This window comes from Melanostigma gelatinosum (genome assembly GCF_949748355.1).
Source record: "Melanostigma gelatinosum genome assembly, chromosome: 8".
NCBI lineage: Eukaryota > Metazoa > Chordata > Actinopteri > Perciformes > Zoarcidae > Melanostigma > Melanostigma gelatinosum.
This window is the reverse complement of record NC_136641.1, coordinates 14,962,426-14,977,345: the sequence shown is the minus strand read 5'-3', so window position 1 is coordinate 14,977,345 and position 14,920 is coordinate 14,962,426. Positions and strand designations below refer to the sequence as shown.

At 44.4% G+C, this 14,920-nt stretch overlaps 1 protein-coding gene across 2 annotated transcripts in view; it reads right to left on the bottom strand.

Annotated features, from left to right (window-relative positions):
• Positions 1 to 14,684, bottom strand: part of znf385a (zinc finger protein 385A) — a 54,723-nt gene extending 40,039 nt beyond the window's left edge. The window contains exon 1 of one of the 2 annotated variants that reach the window (XM_079274231.1): positions 14,591 to 14,684. In XM_079274231.1, the coding sequence (XP_079130357.1) occupies positions 14,591 to 14,603 (13 nt within the window). In that variant the 5' untranslated portion in view covers positions 14,604 to 14,684. Of the gene's footprint in view, positions 1 to 8,552; positions 8,690 to 14,590 lie in introns of those variants that run through there. The other variant, XM_079274232.1, reaches the window with a different exon arrangement.
• Between the last annotated feature and the right edge of the window lie 236 nt (positions 14,685 to 14,920).

Sequence of the window (14,920 nt, the reverse complement as noted above, 5' to 3'; positions counted from 1 at the left end):
TCATCTCATCACTTAACTGTCAATAACTTTTTCTCTGTCTCTGACTTTACCTTTACTCCGGCAGCTGGCTGTACTGGATGCACAGCACATGTTCAGTGATAAATAGCTCTCTTTCTCGCCACGTAGAGCAAACGGCAGGACGCTGCTTTAACATAGTGGTTGGTGACGAACAAGGCTCAAGATTGAGCTATACTCCATTAGAAATTGTGGTGATTACAAAATGATTGATATAGAAAACCTTTTAAAGGATGAAATACAAGTTAAATCTATGTTTGTGATAGTGACAATATATCTAAAAAACGAATCCGCTATGAAGACATTAAATGGATGCAGATGTTCCTTTGCTCTTGAAATCAAAACACAGTCTTTTGGAAAAGAACACTTTAATATTCATCATAATATGAAAGGGTAATTATCTGAGAACATGTCCTGCCCCAGCACCCTTTTTGCCCAACCTGTCCTTTTCCCTGAGTGCCTGTGTGTCGCAGCCTGCTGTGAGGCTGCCTGCTGTGAAGGTCACCCTCCCTGCAGCTGTGGATTACACAGGCGAGCACAGTCAGGCAGAATACGATATTGCCCTTGAGGGGAGGTCTGAGGCCCAGACTGGAAGAGATGAGCCCTCTGGAACTTCTGGACCCCACCGGGACCAGCCAGTATGATAACGTCGCTACCATCAAGTGATGAATGGTAGAAAGGAGCAGAAGAGGCACAGCAACAGGACATATACAAATGTAATGTTCTTTATATCTATTCGTTTATCTATATATCTTTCTATATACTGTATCACAGCAGCCTTGATGGGCCAACAACACTCCCAGCAGACACAAGAGTCTTCATCAGGTGATATCAAAGAGTCATTCTTCCCTCTGTTTTCTAGCCTGAATTCAAAGGGAGGGCATGACTCCTTTTATCACGCAAAATGGTGCGACGAGGGTCACGTTTCCTTTGAGTGGGACAAGAGCCATTTGACAACAGCTTTCTCTGGAGTCATGCCACTGTTTAGAGGTCAGAAGAGACAAAACATTACAGGCACGCACATACACACAGATACACTTGGCAGATCCCGTTGTCCTTTACTGGCTCGGCTTTCCCGCTGTGACCTTAATTTGTTCTGTCTTGAGTATGAGTGCCCACCGGGCTGCTGATGCACCTCGAGGGAACAAACTGACAGGATGTTTGAGCATTCGGTACATGTGGGTTTGAGCATATGTGAGAGCAAGACAGAGATTGAATGCGATAGAAGGAGCAGGGTAAAGATCGAGACAGAGAGAAAGTGTATGTATGGTGTGCATGGGGTGTGAGTGTGGGATTCTCAAGTGTGCAAGCAGCTGTGTGTTCCCAGCTTTAAGCAGAGGAGACAGGGAGAGGAGAAGCCGAGGCTGAAAGGACTGGACGCCGGGCCACCGATAAAAGCAAAGGAACACAAGCTGTCTCCCTGCCGGCTAATCCTCTAATGAAGATTTGTGGCGCTGGTTGGCCGGTGATTATTGGTCCAGCACAGAGACAAAAACCAACCAGTGCTACTGTAAATACAATCTCTCACATTTACGCAAGCCATCACTGGCTCAAATGAGAAAATTTAGGATGGAGGCAGAACCACTGCTGTTCCATTGTATATGTTACTGCTGTGCTCTGACACGCTGTCATACTCCTGATGCTACTTTAATAAGCAATCCCATTACAAGCCCAAACATTAACCGGCATTAGTCAGATCTGAAGGATTCAATGTGAAGTCGCTTATGTTTATGCTGTTTTTCCTGTCGGGCCAATTGCACATACCGGCTATGCTAATTTTATGGAAATGCTTGTTTTCATCCTTCTTCTCTGCCTCTGATTTGTTCCATTTCACCAGTGCTCTTTTGAACCACATTACCAGCCACTGTCTGAGTTTCAGTGTTAGCTGAGAGCTGTGTTGGCGCAGGAGTTCATCCCACCGTGTAACATACAGACTGCGACTGTATTAGGAGACACTGACGGTGGGGGATTGAAAAGTCAGTACAGGCTACAATCTCCACACTTTTAGACTTTCAGATTCAACGAGCACAAAAATCTCTCCACTAAATGTAAGTAAGAACTGACCTTAAAGGAAACCAAGAGCCCAAAATACAACATGTGACAAACCAGCAACAAGATACAAACATAGCAACATACTGTTAATGGATGAGCTCAGATACCACATTACCCCTGTGTCCCTTACAGCCTGCTAATCCACACCTCACCTTCTCGATCCTCCCTTTCTCCTCCCCCACTCCCCCCAGGCAGGTGCAGGGAGCTGTGGTGCAGGTCCTGGCAGAGCTGCTTCTCCTGTTTCTCCCTCACTCTCTTTCTTTCTATCGCTGACGGGTAGTGTCGCTTGTTCAGGGAAGAACTTGTGTGGAGACAGGTGTGCATACCAGACGCCTGTGTTAGACCCTGCGCCACGCAGATCCTATAACTACCTGCTAGCGAGGTTTCCCCAACTCTCATCCAACGTTGAACTAAACCCCACCTGCTAGCTGCATACAGTCACTGTCAGTGGGAAAGATGCCACAGAGGGCAGGTCTGAGCTCAACCTATTGCCACCTTTATATCACCATGCTTGTCTGCGTCCAATCAGCCACAATACACACACCATCAAAACAGACAGATTTAGCTGGCAGGCGGAAGGCATTAGGGGTGGAGATTTAAGCTATTTTGAGCTGTTCATGTAACATTCAGGATTAAACGCCAGTTCAAGGCTTCTTGGAAGCAAACGCTCGTACTACTCATTCAGTCTGTGTGCCTGCAACCCTGTGGTAGTAAGGTGAGAGCTGTTTTGATGGATGAGGTCACAGAGTGAGGCGATGTCCTTGTGGCAATACAGTAAGTAAAGTTCATGCAGGTCTGTAGGGTGACATTCCCAACAGTATGTCAGATATACTGCTCACATTTCCCCTTTGCATGAGACAGAGAGACTACAGCTAGATGCATTGCTGATGGACGGAAGCATCTATGCCCCCCGGCGGCCATCTTTTACTGAAAGCTCGTCACCCTGTTTGCTCATTTCCTCTCTACTTGTTTCCCTTCAATGCTCTCCTAAGTCTCTCTCCTCCTACACTTCTCACTCAATCCTGCTCTCCCATTCTTTGGTTGCTTCATCAACTTCCTCCTCCTCCTCCTCCCTCTCCTCTAGCCATGCCCCTATGAATTGACCTTGCTGCATCTCAAGGAGAATTGATTTTTCTTTGGTCTTTGTGTGAAACCTATATCTCAACGGCACTCAGAGGAATTTCCTCTTCCTCCCAGAGTTGGATGGAGCTAATTCTCTTTCATGAGGACACTTTTGACTCCATTTTATCTGTCTGCCTTTCTCTCTCTCTCTCTCTTCCCCCTCCTCTTCTACCCCTCTTCTCTTCTCAGCACACAGAACTAGAGCAGGCATGATTAATGCAACATCTATTGACGCCAAACATTAGCTTTGCTCAACCTTTTTATGCTCTGCTGCTGTTTGGGAAATTGTTATTCATGCCCCTTCAAACGCTGTTACTGAATTATCACATTAATTGATCAATAAAACAGTTAGAATTTTCAAATTGAATGAGCATAAAAGAGGAAAACACAAGGGCTGGATATGACATTGACAGAACACGTACCTCTTATTGCATAAATCTGACATGTGGAATGATATAGCACTTTGCCATTTCAAGCCCAACAGCAGCAGCTTTTTGCATTCAATACTAAAACGTTAAAATGTGACTTGAAAAAATGACAGTGTACCATACAAATAAAAGTGGTCAAGCATGGGTGCTTTCAAGATAGCTGATATGCCGTTCAGTGCACCGCCACTCGTACATTGTTGGTCTCATGGTTTATATCTGAGTCAGTATTTGAACGATATTTTAGTATCAGTTATGTCACTGCACTATCATCATTGTCTCAATCTGTAAACTGGCTTTCTATTATAGTGACAAGTAATAAAGAAGGTTGTGCACACTTAAGTATAATGCAAGCATTTAATAATAAAGCCAGACTCTTTTGTCACTATAATCCAACACCTGTGTGGGCAAAAGAGTGCACCTTCATGGAAGTACACATGGGAAATATACTTCAAATCATTTGTATAGTTCTCAAGATCAAAATGCATGGGAAGTCCGAAAGAACAATGTCACCAAACATCAACAAAACAAAAGGCAAATGATCATCACGACATCAATAAGATATATCAGAATTAAATTGTAAGTGTAAGTAATGCAAAGGCATCAGGAAAGTAGATAAAGAGACCAGTGCAAACAGTCGAGATCTGCAGTGTGAAGAATCATCTGTGCCTCTTTCCACTTTGTGATCAGAGTGACTGTTGAAGCGTATTTTCCAGGCTTTACCTCCCGGGTGTATTGTAGCCTGAGGATCCCGAGTAAGTTTTCAGCCAGGCTGCCTTGGTGAATGCACTAATGTGACACCATAATCACAGACAGGTGCATTTGTGTGCTTCACGGAGCAACAGCAGTGGGCTGGTGGTGGTGGCAGGTGCCGGCACTGGTGTGTGTCGCATGAACTGCGCATTTTATTCAAGTGTTGCATCATGTATACATTCAGTGTGTGTTTAGAGTAAGAAAAGACCTCATTACTGTCATACACAAAATTAAACCATGCATGCTCCTGCGCCATTCTGGCCTTTACTGTTTAGTGCGTGGTCTTTGACAGAGGGCACTGCAGTGAGGCCAATGAAGCAGTGGGAGTCAGAGCAGAACAGACACCTCCACCTCCCTCTGCTCTGCAGTGTTACACACACTGATGGGCCACACACACACACACACACACACAGAGATGCAACCAAAAACACAATAGGTTGCCTTCCCACCAGTCCAATAACGGGCCCATTCATTAGAGTCTCTTACAGACGGTATTGACAACCTGCTGACACACAGTCACTCCAGCATAAACAAATGGAGCGGTAGAGCAGAGGAGGGGAGGGGAAGAGACATGTTATAGTGGCTTTTTGACTGAGGAGTCCACTCCGCAAACCAGGAAAGAGCAATATTTATAGGAAGAAGAGAAAAGTGTCCACATACACAGACCCTCTTCATCTCTCTCTCTCTCTCACACATACACACACACACACACACACACACAGTAGATTCCCCCTTCAAATCAATGTCACATGAATCCTTTACCCTAGGTCACTCCTAACATATGTGGTCTATTCTAATTACAAATTCCTCGATGAGTGCCGTGCCACATAGAGGAGCAATACTGCATCAAATGCAGTAAACTATCTCACCATCATACAGCACTATGTCGCAGCCATCCCCCCACTTGCCAGAAAAAAATGATTTCCTCTGAATGGAAAAAAAATATTCTGCAAAACAACTTGATGAAATTTGAAGCCAGTGGCCCAGCAAGAGAAATGTAAAGAGGGCAGATTGAGTTGTAACTAAAAACATCCAATTAATCTGTGAGTTTGCAGATTGATTTAGCGAGATTTAGCCTTCACAGGTGCTCATCACTTATGGAAGTTTATATCTGTGTATTGCCAAAGCATGCAGCAGTAGCCATGCATAGTTTGTTCAGCATGTTTAACTGCAGAATTCTCAGGTTGCCGCTGCATAAAAGTGTTCCAGTTATATCTTGGATATGCAAAAAAAAGCCAAACTGAACAAACTGTGCCATGCATACCAAATATCTGGCTCATTACGGAGTTATAATTACAGTGTCACTTCGACATAAACAAAGAGAGCAGAGCAGTCATGGAGAAAATGGGGGGAAAACTGCTGATGTGTTCAAAGACTCATTCTCCGGTGTCTCTTTGAGCTGACCTGTGTAACCAGGTGAGGGGGGGGGTTGGGGAGCTTGCTGAATGGAATGAGCAATAGCTATGCAGACAGGTCAACATAGAGACAGATTTTATGAAGACAGATGAGGCCGGAGTGGGCACGCAAATACAAAGACAAAGAGACAGATAGACTGCATGGCCCTGCACTCAGGAGGTCAGCTCTGACTCAAACAGACAGGACAGATCAGACGTACCACAACATCCAAACATGAACAAAAAGACTTTGAGATACAGCTAACAGAGTGGAATGTCCCAGGAACGCTTGTCAGATCATGCAGCATTTTGGGTGACGGTGACAGGAAAGACACTTCGTATCTAAAAGCAGATTCCATACCAGGAGCTCCCTCCAGGCATCGCTGTGCTGAAAGCGTAGGAGGATTTCTTTAGACGACATGGTGGCTAATCACAATGACGACACAGTCAATTGAGAGCCTGCACGTCAACGGGAGCACGGTGATCATGTTCTCTATTAGCTTGCCATTGTTCTCCTGCTGCCACGCTCTGCTCTCTGCCCAGATAACACACACACACACATTTTAATACACAAACAGCATCAGCCCCATACCCCTAACGTGGTGCAGAGCCCATGTCAGCCAGAGAGCTAAGCTGACTGCCCGCGGCTTTGTAAAGAGCTCACTGTACAGCACAACCACACATCCATTGCCATTATCAGCATCAGGGCTGTCATCGCTATCACAGCGGCCAAAGACCTGTGCCAGGGGCCCGGATTGCCTACGAATCTAGTTACTATGGACCTGTGAATACAACGTCAAGGACAGAGCCACACTGGGAACGGTTGTTTGCTCACGGTCATACAAAACAAAGGATAGAAGAAGACTAATAGCCGTACGGACACGGCTGGTAATGTGGTTTACACAGCCGCACTCACATCATCCACACGTTTTATCATCTATTTGGTTTTAATGGTATTTATATTGCTTTTTGTCGGAGATATGTTATCACAACCTTGCAGATTTATATCAGTGGGCAGAATCAGGAAATTTGCTGATTGGAGGTCCAGATCAGCCGGCGTCAAAATTGTAAAGGTCATTACAATGACATTACCCTTTTCAGAGGAGGAAAGCCAGAAGTGTCAAATCGCTCAGCGGCCACATCATAACGCGATCATGGAGCAGAATGTTAAGCACTGGAAAATCTTAATGATCAGGCGGAAATCATGGAAGATACCTATCTGAGTGACAATTTAATGAGGATAGGTCTGGGTAAGCTTTTTTTGGCAGTTATGAAGGGGGAAGATTTTGTAGACCAAAACACACAGATTTGGGATATCCGAGCTACAGTGCATTGTTACTGTTTGAACACTATATAGTCTTCTGTAAAGAATTAGCAGTACATGCAGTCAACTGATAGTGGCAGCATTCAGTGCTCCTGCAAATGCAGCATTGATGATACCGCCTCCAGAAGCACACAGAAGTCACATTCCATGTTTTATTACTCATGCCACAACTGTAGTGCTAAACAGTTAAAATAGACGCAAATGGCTGTGCTAAAATATCATTTACTGGAGCTGCAAGACAGTGCATGTCTTACTGTTAAATAAAGTCAGGTAATTGCTCCCTTTTCACCAGAGCATAAAGGTGGAAATGTAGCCAATGCCGAATCAGACAGACACAAAATGACCATATAAAACACAGAAAAGAAAAACTTGAGAGAGTGAGAAAGTTACCCATTTAACAGTCATTCTCACAGACATGAACTTTACTGTCTTGCTTGGAGTATTTAGCTCACAGGAATACATGTCCCTCAATGTGCACACCTCAGACTACATGACTCCCTGTAATCATTAGAGATGTCAGCTTGAATCAGCCCAGGCATGCGTTAAAACACAGCGGCCTCTCCGGCAAAGAACATAGCAACTCACACACACACTTAAAATAATCGGACACACAATAACCTCACATCGTCCCACAGACAAATTAGAAGACAGAAAACTTTCACAAGCTGACACGCACTGTGTTGCTTATTAAACACACACTGTCCTTATCCACCGCAGCACACCAGGATCGGTCACATCACTGGACTTACAATGGCAAGCTCCCATCCTCTGTATGTATGTGCAAGCTGACGATGGAGAACACAGAGACCACACAGAATCCACTCTCTCAGACATGCAACTATGAGACCAGAATACTAAAGAAGAAAGTGCTGGCTCACTCAGAACAGAACAGCCCTGAATGATCACTAAAAGCTATACTGTGCTGCAAATCTTTTGTTTAAAAAAATACCACCTGGTGTGATAACCTGTTTGGTCATCATTGGTTAGCAGGGTCAGAAAAGGAAATTGTATGTTTAAACTAGGTGGTGGGGTAATAAATACCTGAGAGAAATATGTGCTTGAGGAATTCTCTCGTGACTATTTGTATACATTCGCATTCCATCAGTTATCAGTAGGTTGGTATAAAGCCAACCTTTGTCACTTCACCTCTTCTCGTAGGACATGAGAATGGTGGAGCCTGGTCACGTGACCAAACAAACCATAATAATGGAGTCATACTTTGACCTTCCCTGTCATCGCTCACAGCTGCCACATTTATGGCACACTATTATATTAATTACAGGCACTAACCACGATTTAAAGGTTCATCCCAGCGGTCAGTATTGACAGATGTCTGTGTGGAATGGAAACCAAGCAGAGCACACTATTAATAAAGAGCTGCTGGCGGCCACGTTTAAGTTGGGATTAGTGATCCAACAACATGATTGACCTCTCCAAAATCCCATGCACCAAAAAGCGACAACTCACCCAAAATCATGATGTGCGTTGCCTTTGGTGTCCCTGGGTTGACAAGTGCTCCCTCACTGCCCCCGTCTTGCCTGCTTTCGCCAAGCGACAATGGCTCCAAAATCTCTTTTCAGAGTTCGTCTCCACTCTCCAGAAAGAGCCAGCTCAGATAGGCAGCGCTAGATGTGAGGAGAGACTGCTGCTGCTGTGCACATGCCGTCCCTTGCGCCTGCCCTCTCCAGGTAAAATGCTGAGTATGAGTATGAGTATGAGTATGAGAGAGAGAGAGAGAGAGAGAGAGAGAGAGAGAGAGAGAGAGAGAGAGAGAGAGAGAGAGAGAGAGAGCACGAGGGTGTGTGTGTGTGTGTGTGTGTGACAGTGTGTGTGTGGTGGAGGGTGGTCCAGCGTTTCTGCAGTTGTGGCTCAGGTAAGCCTGAGGACTGTATGGAGGGGGTAAGTAGCAAAGAGAGGGCGAGAGAGAGAGAGAGAAAAAAGGGGGGGGGGGGTCAAAGAGAGGAGGGGGAGCCTAAAGTGTGACAGACAATCATAGGGGGAGGCTACAGAGCAAAGATCTTCTTCTCCACAGCAGCCAGGAGGAATTTTAGTGGTCTCCAACAAAACGCTGAGAAGCAATGTCTTGTGACCGGTGTCATCTCACAGGGAGCTTCAGAGGGTAGGACTTCAACGCACTGTAAAGTCTGCGCTTGCTTTGGTCTCTCCCAGTAAAACGCACACACTCTCGCACTCTGGCTTTCTCTCCCTCTCTATGCTTCTTGTTTTTGGGGTTGGGTATAACCTAAAGGCACCTTACATGCCTCTGCTCTGATTGGTGGCAGCCTCGACCAATGGAATCAGTGGCAGACACTTGTCATCATGCAGAGTGGAAGTCATGAAGGAGAGACAGAGCTTAACTGAAAATGCCTTCTCCCTCAACCACTGTTTCTCCATTTCATTTCCCAAATTCTTCTCACCCATCTCCCCCTTACGCAGAGCATGATTGTCAAAACAGATTATTGTGTTTTGTCCCCCCCCCCCCCTCTCTGTCCTTTGACTTGTATGTACTGACATGTATGAGGACTTGTTAAAGGATTAACCTTTTATCTCTGTGGCTCTGTCCTTCTCCCCTTTCTCCTTCAATGTCTTAACTTGCCCAGGCAAGGTTACGCATTTTATCAACCACTGTTTTTTCGTCAAAGGGATGGAATTTAGACTGGGAGTGGAGTGGGGGAGGCAAGCAAAAAGGAGAGATGAAATAGAAAGTGACAGAGCGGAGGAAACAGAAGAAGGAGGGGCAGAGATTAAACTAAATACAACTGACAGAGGGATGAAGAGACGTGGAGTGACAAGGGGAGATGGCCGGGAGGATGGAATACATAGACAAAGACAGTCAGACACAGGACAACGGCTGCAGAGAATTAAACTGTGTGGACCAGCAATGCAGCCACCAATTGAGGAGGAGCTTCACAGGTCCACTTCCTCCACACCAAGAAACCACTCAAACAACGTCTCCTGTCATGTCTGAGCACTATTCTCTCTCTCTCTCTCTCTGTCTACACGTTCCCCTGTGAAGAGTCAAGACAGCCAGAGTGAGACTTTTGAAAATCACACAGCCATGATGTTGTTGAGAAGCTCGGCGCTTAAGAGAAGGCTTAACAAAGCTGTCACAAAATGAATCCCCTTGGGCGGGTATGCTTGCAAACACACAGATACAAACACGTGAGCCTGGGGCTACAGAAAATGCTGCCTGATGTTCGTATTGCCTCCTCTTGTCCTGCTCTCTCTTTCTCTTTTTCTTTTCTATCTCTACCCCCTCAGTATCCCCCCCACCCCTTTCTCAGGCTCTCAGGCTGAGGCTGTGAGTCACAGGGTGTTGGAGTGAATACTAAGGAGGCTGGCTGACACCTCCAGTACATCTCTGCACAGCAGCTCCACTGCATACATTTAAGCCATTGCATATACAGTATACATTGAGAGACCCACACAATTTTTTACAAATTGTAAATATATATTTGGGTAGAATACACTGACTACCAGGTAGTCAGTGTATTCCAAATTGATATTGCTGGTGTTATGGAACATATGGTGGCTCTTTTAACAAAGGTGCACAAGATTTAACACCTGCAGCAGTAATAAAGATAAGCAGCTATACACAGAGAGTAATTGACTCACGTATGTGGAACACACATTTTAGAGTGCAAAAGGACAAACACACAGGTTAGAAAAGGAATTTGAGCCTGTGGCTCCTTGGATCAAACGCACAAACGCACATAGTTTCTGCAGGAAATGGACTGAGCGCCGGCGGATATTAGTTTTTGAAAATGGGACACCAGCAGTTGGAACAAAAGTTATCATCAATACGGTGATGCGTGCAAGTCCTTCCATGAGCAGTGTGTCTGTGTGTGTGTGTTTGTGTGTCAGCAAAAGAGCTAAGATTGGGTTTCCTCATTAGTTGTGTTGGTATCAATAATTCAGAGCAGGTCCTTGTTGGTGTTCAATGGGCCGAGTGCTAATGTGCTGTCGGGCCAACGGGGGCCCAGCACCACTTTAATGGATGTCATGATGAGAGGGGGAAATCGGAGCACGGAGATCCTGTATCATCCATAGGTAAGAAGAAGGAGAGAGGACAGGGCAGAGGAGAGGAGTGAGGACACAGGGGCGGGTTGAAGGCCACTGGGGGGAAAACAGATGGCAGCTATGGGGGCAGAGGGGTGGTGGCGAGAAACAGTAAGAAGAGAAAGGATAGAGGGAAGGAAATCAGGCTATAGGTCCCTCTGTTTGCCATTGGCTACATATCAATCATTCTTAGGATGACCTCTATCACCTTTTGGATGGAAGGGCATCATGGGCCACGTGTTGAGTGACCACTAGCAACTAATTGAAATTAATTAAATTATTTCTATTTGCCATATAAAAGTACGAACCTGCATAATTATTTTCAGGAAACCATTCTTTGCATTGCAGACCAGTTAAATGAAGCGCTTTGTAGCAACATAAGACACAACCCATCTCTGTGGGATGCAACAGGCTTCCAAGTAACTCCAATTCAAACCCATCCGCGTCATTATTAGACTGTCATAGCACCTGAGTTAGTATGAGGAGCGAGAAAGTCTGCATAGGTTTGGAGGTTGGATGGGCCTAACAAACCCTGAACTTTCACCCTGTTTGTGTCCTGTGTGAACCAAGTCAATGTTGGTGTTATTATATTGTAGTTTTATGATTGTTTTCGTGTGAGAATGTATTGAACCCAACAATGCTCGACAAAAATAGAGCGGAATAAGAAGTGCTCCAACTGTGAGACATAATAATTGTCTATGGGAAAAATTTAAAATACTTTTACTTTTAATTCCTGTTGTTGTGCTTTGTATTTTGTTGTTGTGTTGTATTAAATATTGTTGTGATCTAAACCTCGGAGCCACCGTACACGACGATGGTGAGGTCGAGGAAGATCAGTGGATTCAAACAACAAACATGACTTTCTCACTCTGCTGCAGTCAGTCAAATGTACGTATCCTCTGGAGGCTTATACGTATCATACGGCCTTACTTTAAGATTTAAATTGAACGCATTCATATAAGCCTACACACATGGTGAGAGAGAGAGAGAGAGAGAGAGAGAGAGAGAGAGAGAGAGAGAGAGAGAGAGAGATTACTTGATATTCTGGACACCGCTGCTGAGTCTGGATGTGATTGGTAGTTAATGTATGCTGCTCTCTACTGGTGTACATCTGTAAACACAGGACTCTGGTAATCTGTCTAAATGTTCCATCTTTAGCTACCCTACTAATAGACAGCAGTCTGGAGGAGTGTAAACTGAGAGGCTAATATGTTCCCAGAGTCACACACAGTCATGCAGACACATATCTGTACAACATACATGACAAAGCTGCTGAGGCCAGCATCCTCACTGGAACTGTTTCATGAGCAGAATGGTGAATTAGGCGAAGTGCACAGATCCTGAGTGTAGCAGGTCAAATGTGACAGGAACGACTGCTAAGTATGAAGGACTAAATACTGTGCAGCGACAGCCTGTGAGAGATTTATCAAACATGAGAGAGAGCGACATCAAATGCCTTCATTTATAAAATGCTATGATCCATCGTTCTCATTCTTTCAAGGAAAAACAGTAAATCTACACTCACTGAAATCTGCCAGACAGACTGTAAAGCAGTATCAAATTGCAACTTCTATTGATCATGAATTCCAGTCATATTTTACGACTCCGGGCCCGCAGGCAGCATGTGAAACGTTGGTTCTTCCTTTTTCTTCTTCTAGAGTTTGTTTGCATGGTGTCATGAAGAGGATTTCTGTCGATACAGAGTCCGCTCCTTGATCATATATCATGCGTTGGGTGTCTCCTGGCCCTGTGGTGGTGAATTTAGAGGCTGCCTGTGAATGTCAAAGGTGAGGGGGTGAGGCAAGCCCCTGGGTATCAGCACATGCACGCCCATCATAATGTGGCAAAGCACAAAGCAACCAGACAATAAATGACATTATTAGACTATGAAGTCCAATAAAAGGACTCTATATCTACTAAATAATGTCGTGGCACACAATCTATTCAATGGCTTCATTCAGAGCACACACAGCACACACAACAAGCCTGCTCAGTATATGAACAAAAGGACCTCTGCATTCCCCTTGAAGCAGCCTGAGTCTGCAAGTCTGACAGTTGAGCATATCAGTTTGCAACTGTGAGGGATAATCATCTCACTAAATTTAGACTGTTGGTCAGGTGTTGACATGTGCAGGAAATGTTTCCAGCTGATTGTTTATTACAGTGTTATCAGATACGCAATAATTTGATGATTAACTGATTAGTCGATCAAAAGTATATTTATCTATTTTGAGAAGTTTTTTCTCAAGCACAAATGCTAAACATGTGTTGCTTTCAGGCTCTCCCATGTGAGAATTTGCTGCATTTCTTGGTCTTACATTGTAGTCAATTTCATTTTTTTTTTTTTTTTTTCAAATGTAGGTCGGTCAAAACATTCAAAGTCTTCTGCTCTAGATATTGTGATTTTTCACTGCTTTGTGACATTTTTAAGCCGACCGATTAATCCACCAATCACAAAAATAATCTTTACGGAAAAGAAGTTGCAGCCCATTTACTTTATGTTTATGCCGTAACATGTTTTTTTTGATGAAAAGGCCATATTAATAAAGCTTCACAGAGATAAAAAGATTTAGAGGGCCTGCAGATTTTTGAGGACTCGTGATGTGTGTACACAGGTGGGTGTGACTGTCTTGGGAATCCACGCCTGCCTGTAGAGATGAAGAATGTTGATGTTGACTGATACACTCTCACACGTCCCTGACATTTTTTGACACTGAGGACAGGACGTCTTTCTTTCCAACCACACTCAGATCACACATTTGCGCCATAACTGCAGTTCATACTTGTTGCAACTTCACTACAATTTCTGTTATGTTGCTTCTACTTGACTAAATACTTCAGGCTGACACATTCTTCGTCGTTTTTACACAATGATGTGTGTATTTTCAGGGACAACAAATAATTATCTTCTTCGTAGATCACGGTCTATTTCTAAAGCTCAGACATTCCTCAGCTGAGAGTGATGTGGCAGATGAACAAAATCACCATGGAAGTCAGACGCCAACTACATCCCTGGTTAAAAAGTGTGTCTCCCTTTTTGTTGGGAGAACAAACTACACGTTGTGCACACATACGCACAAGTTAAGATCAGCTTCACCCAAATGTGGGGTGTTCAGTCTGTGTGAGGGCAGCAGAGGACAGGTGGAGCTGTCAGGACAGTTGTCAGCTGCACGGGGACGTGCATATATTTGAGTCAAGAACGAAGACTCGGTATGACAATCGATTGCACATACACGCATTCGTCCGATCATTCATTGAAACAATTGTAATGTTTTGTGCTGCATCCAGGCATTTTATATCACCAAAACTCATACAAGAATCAACTCAATGTAGCGACATACACACTAATGGTATTAAAAAAAAGATGTTTTTCTGGCGACACACAGAGACAGTAATAGAAGCAGACAGATATCGTAGTATCAGACGGTAATAAACTCTTTTCTTACCTGTGCTCCACATTGCACCTCTCGTCCTCCTGCAGCTCCTTAGAGAGTGAGTCCAATCTCCTATCCAGTCACACTGAGAAACAACTACTTCCACTGTGAAATCCCTCCCAGCATGAAACTGGTCAGATGGAAGAAAATATCAAGAAGGACCCTCAACTGTTTTTATTAATTCGAAAAGATTCCAAGAGCTGTCTATGCAAACAGCATAGCCCTATGCCTGGCGATATAAAGGACATGTGGAAATAGCGACCACAAACACATCTATCGCCTTCCCTCCACCTCTCTACATCTCATCTCCTCCCTCCCTCGCTTTCACTCTCAGCCCCGTGT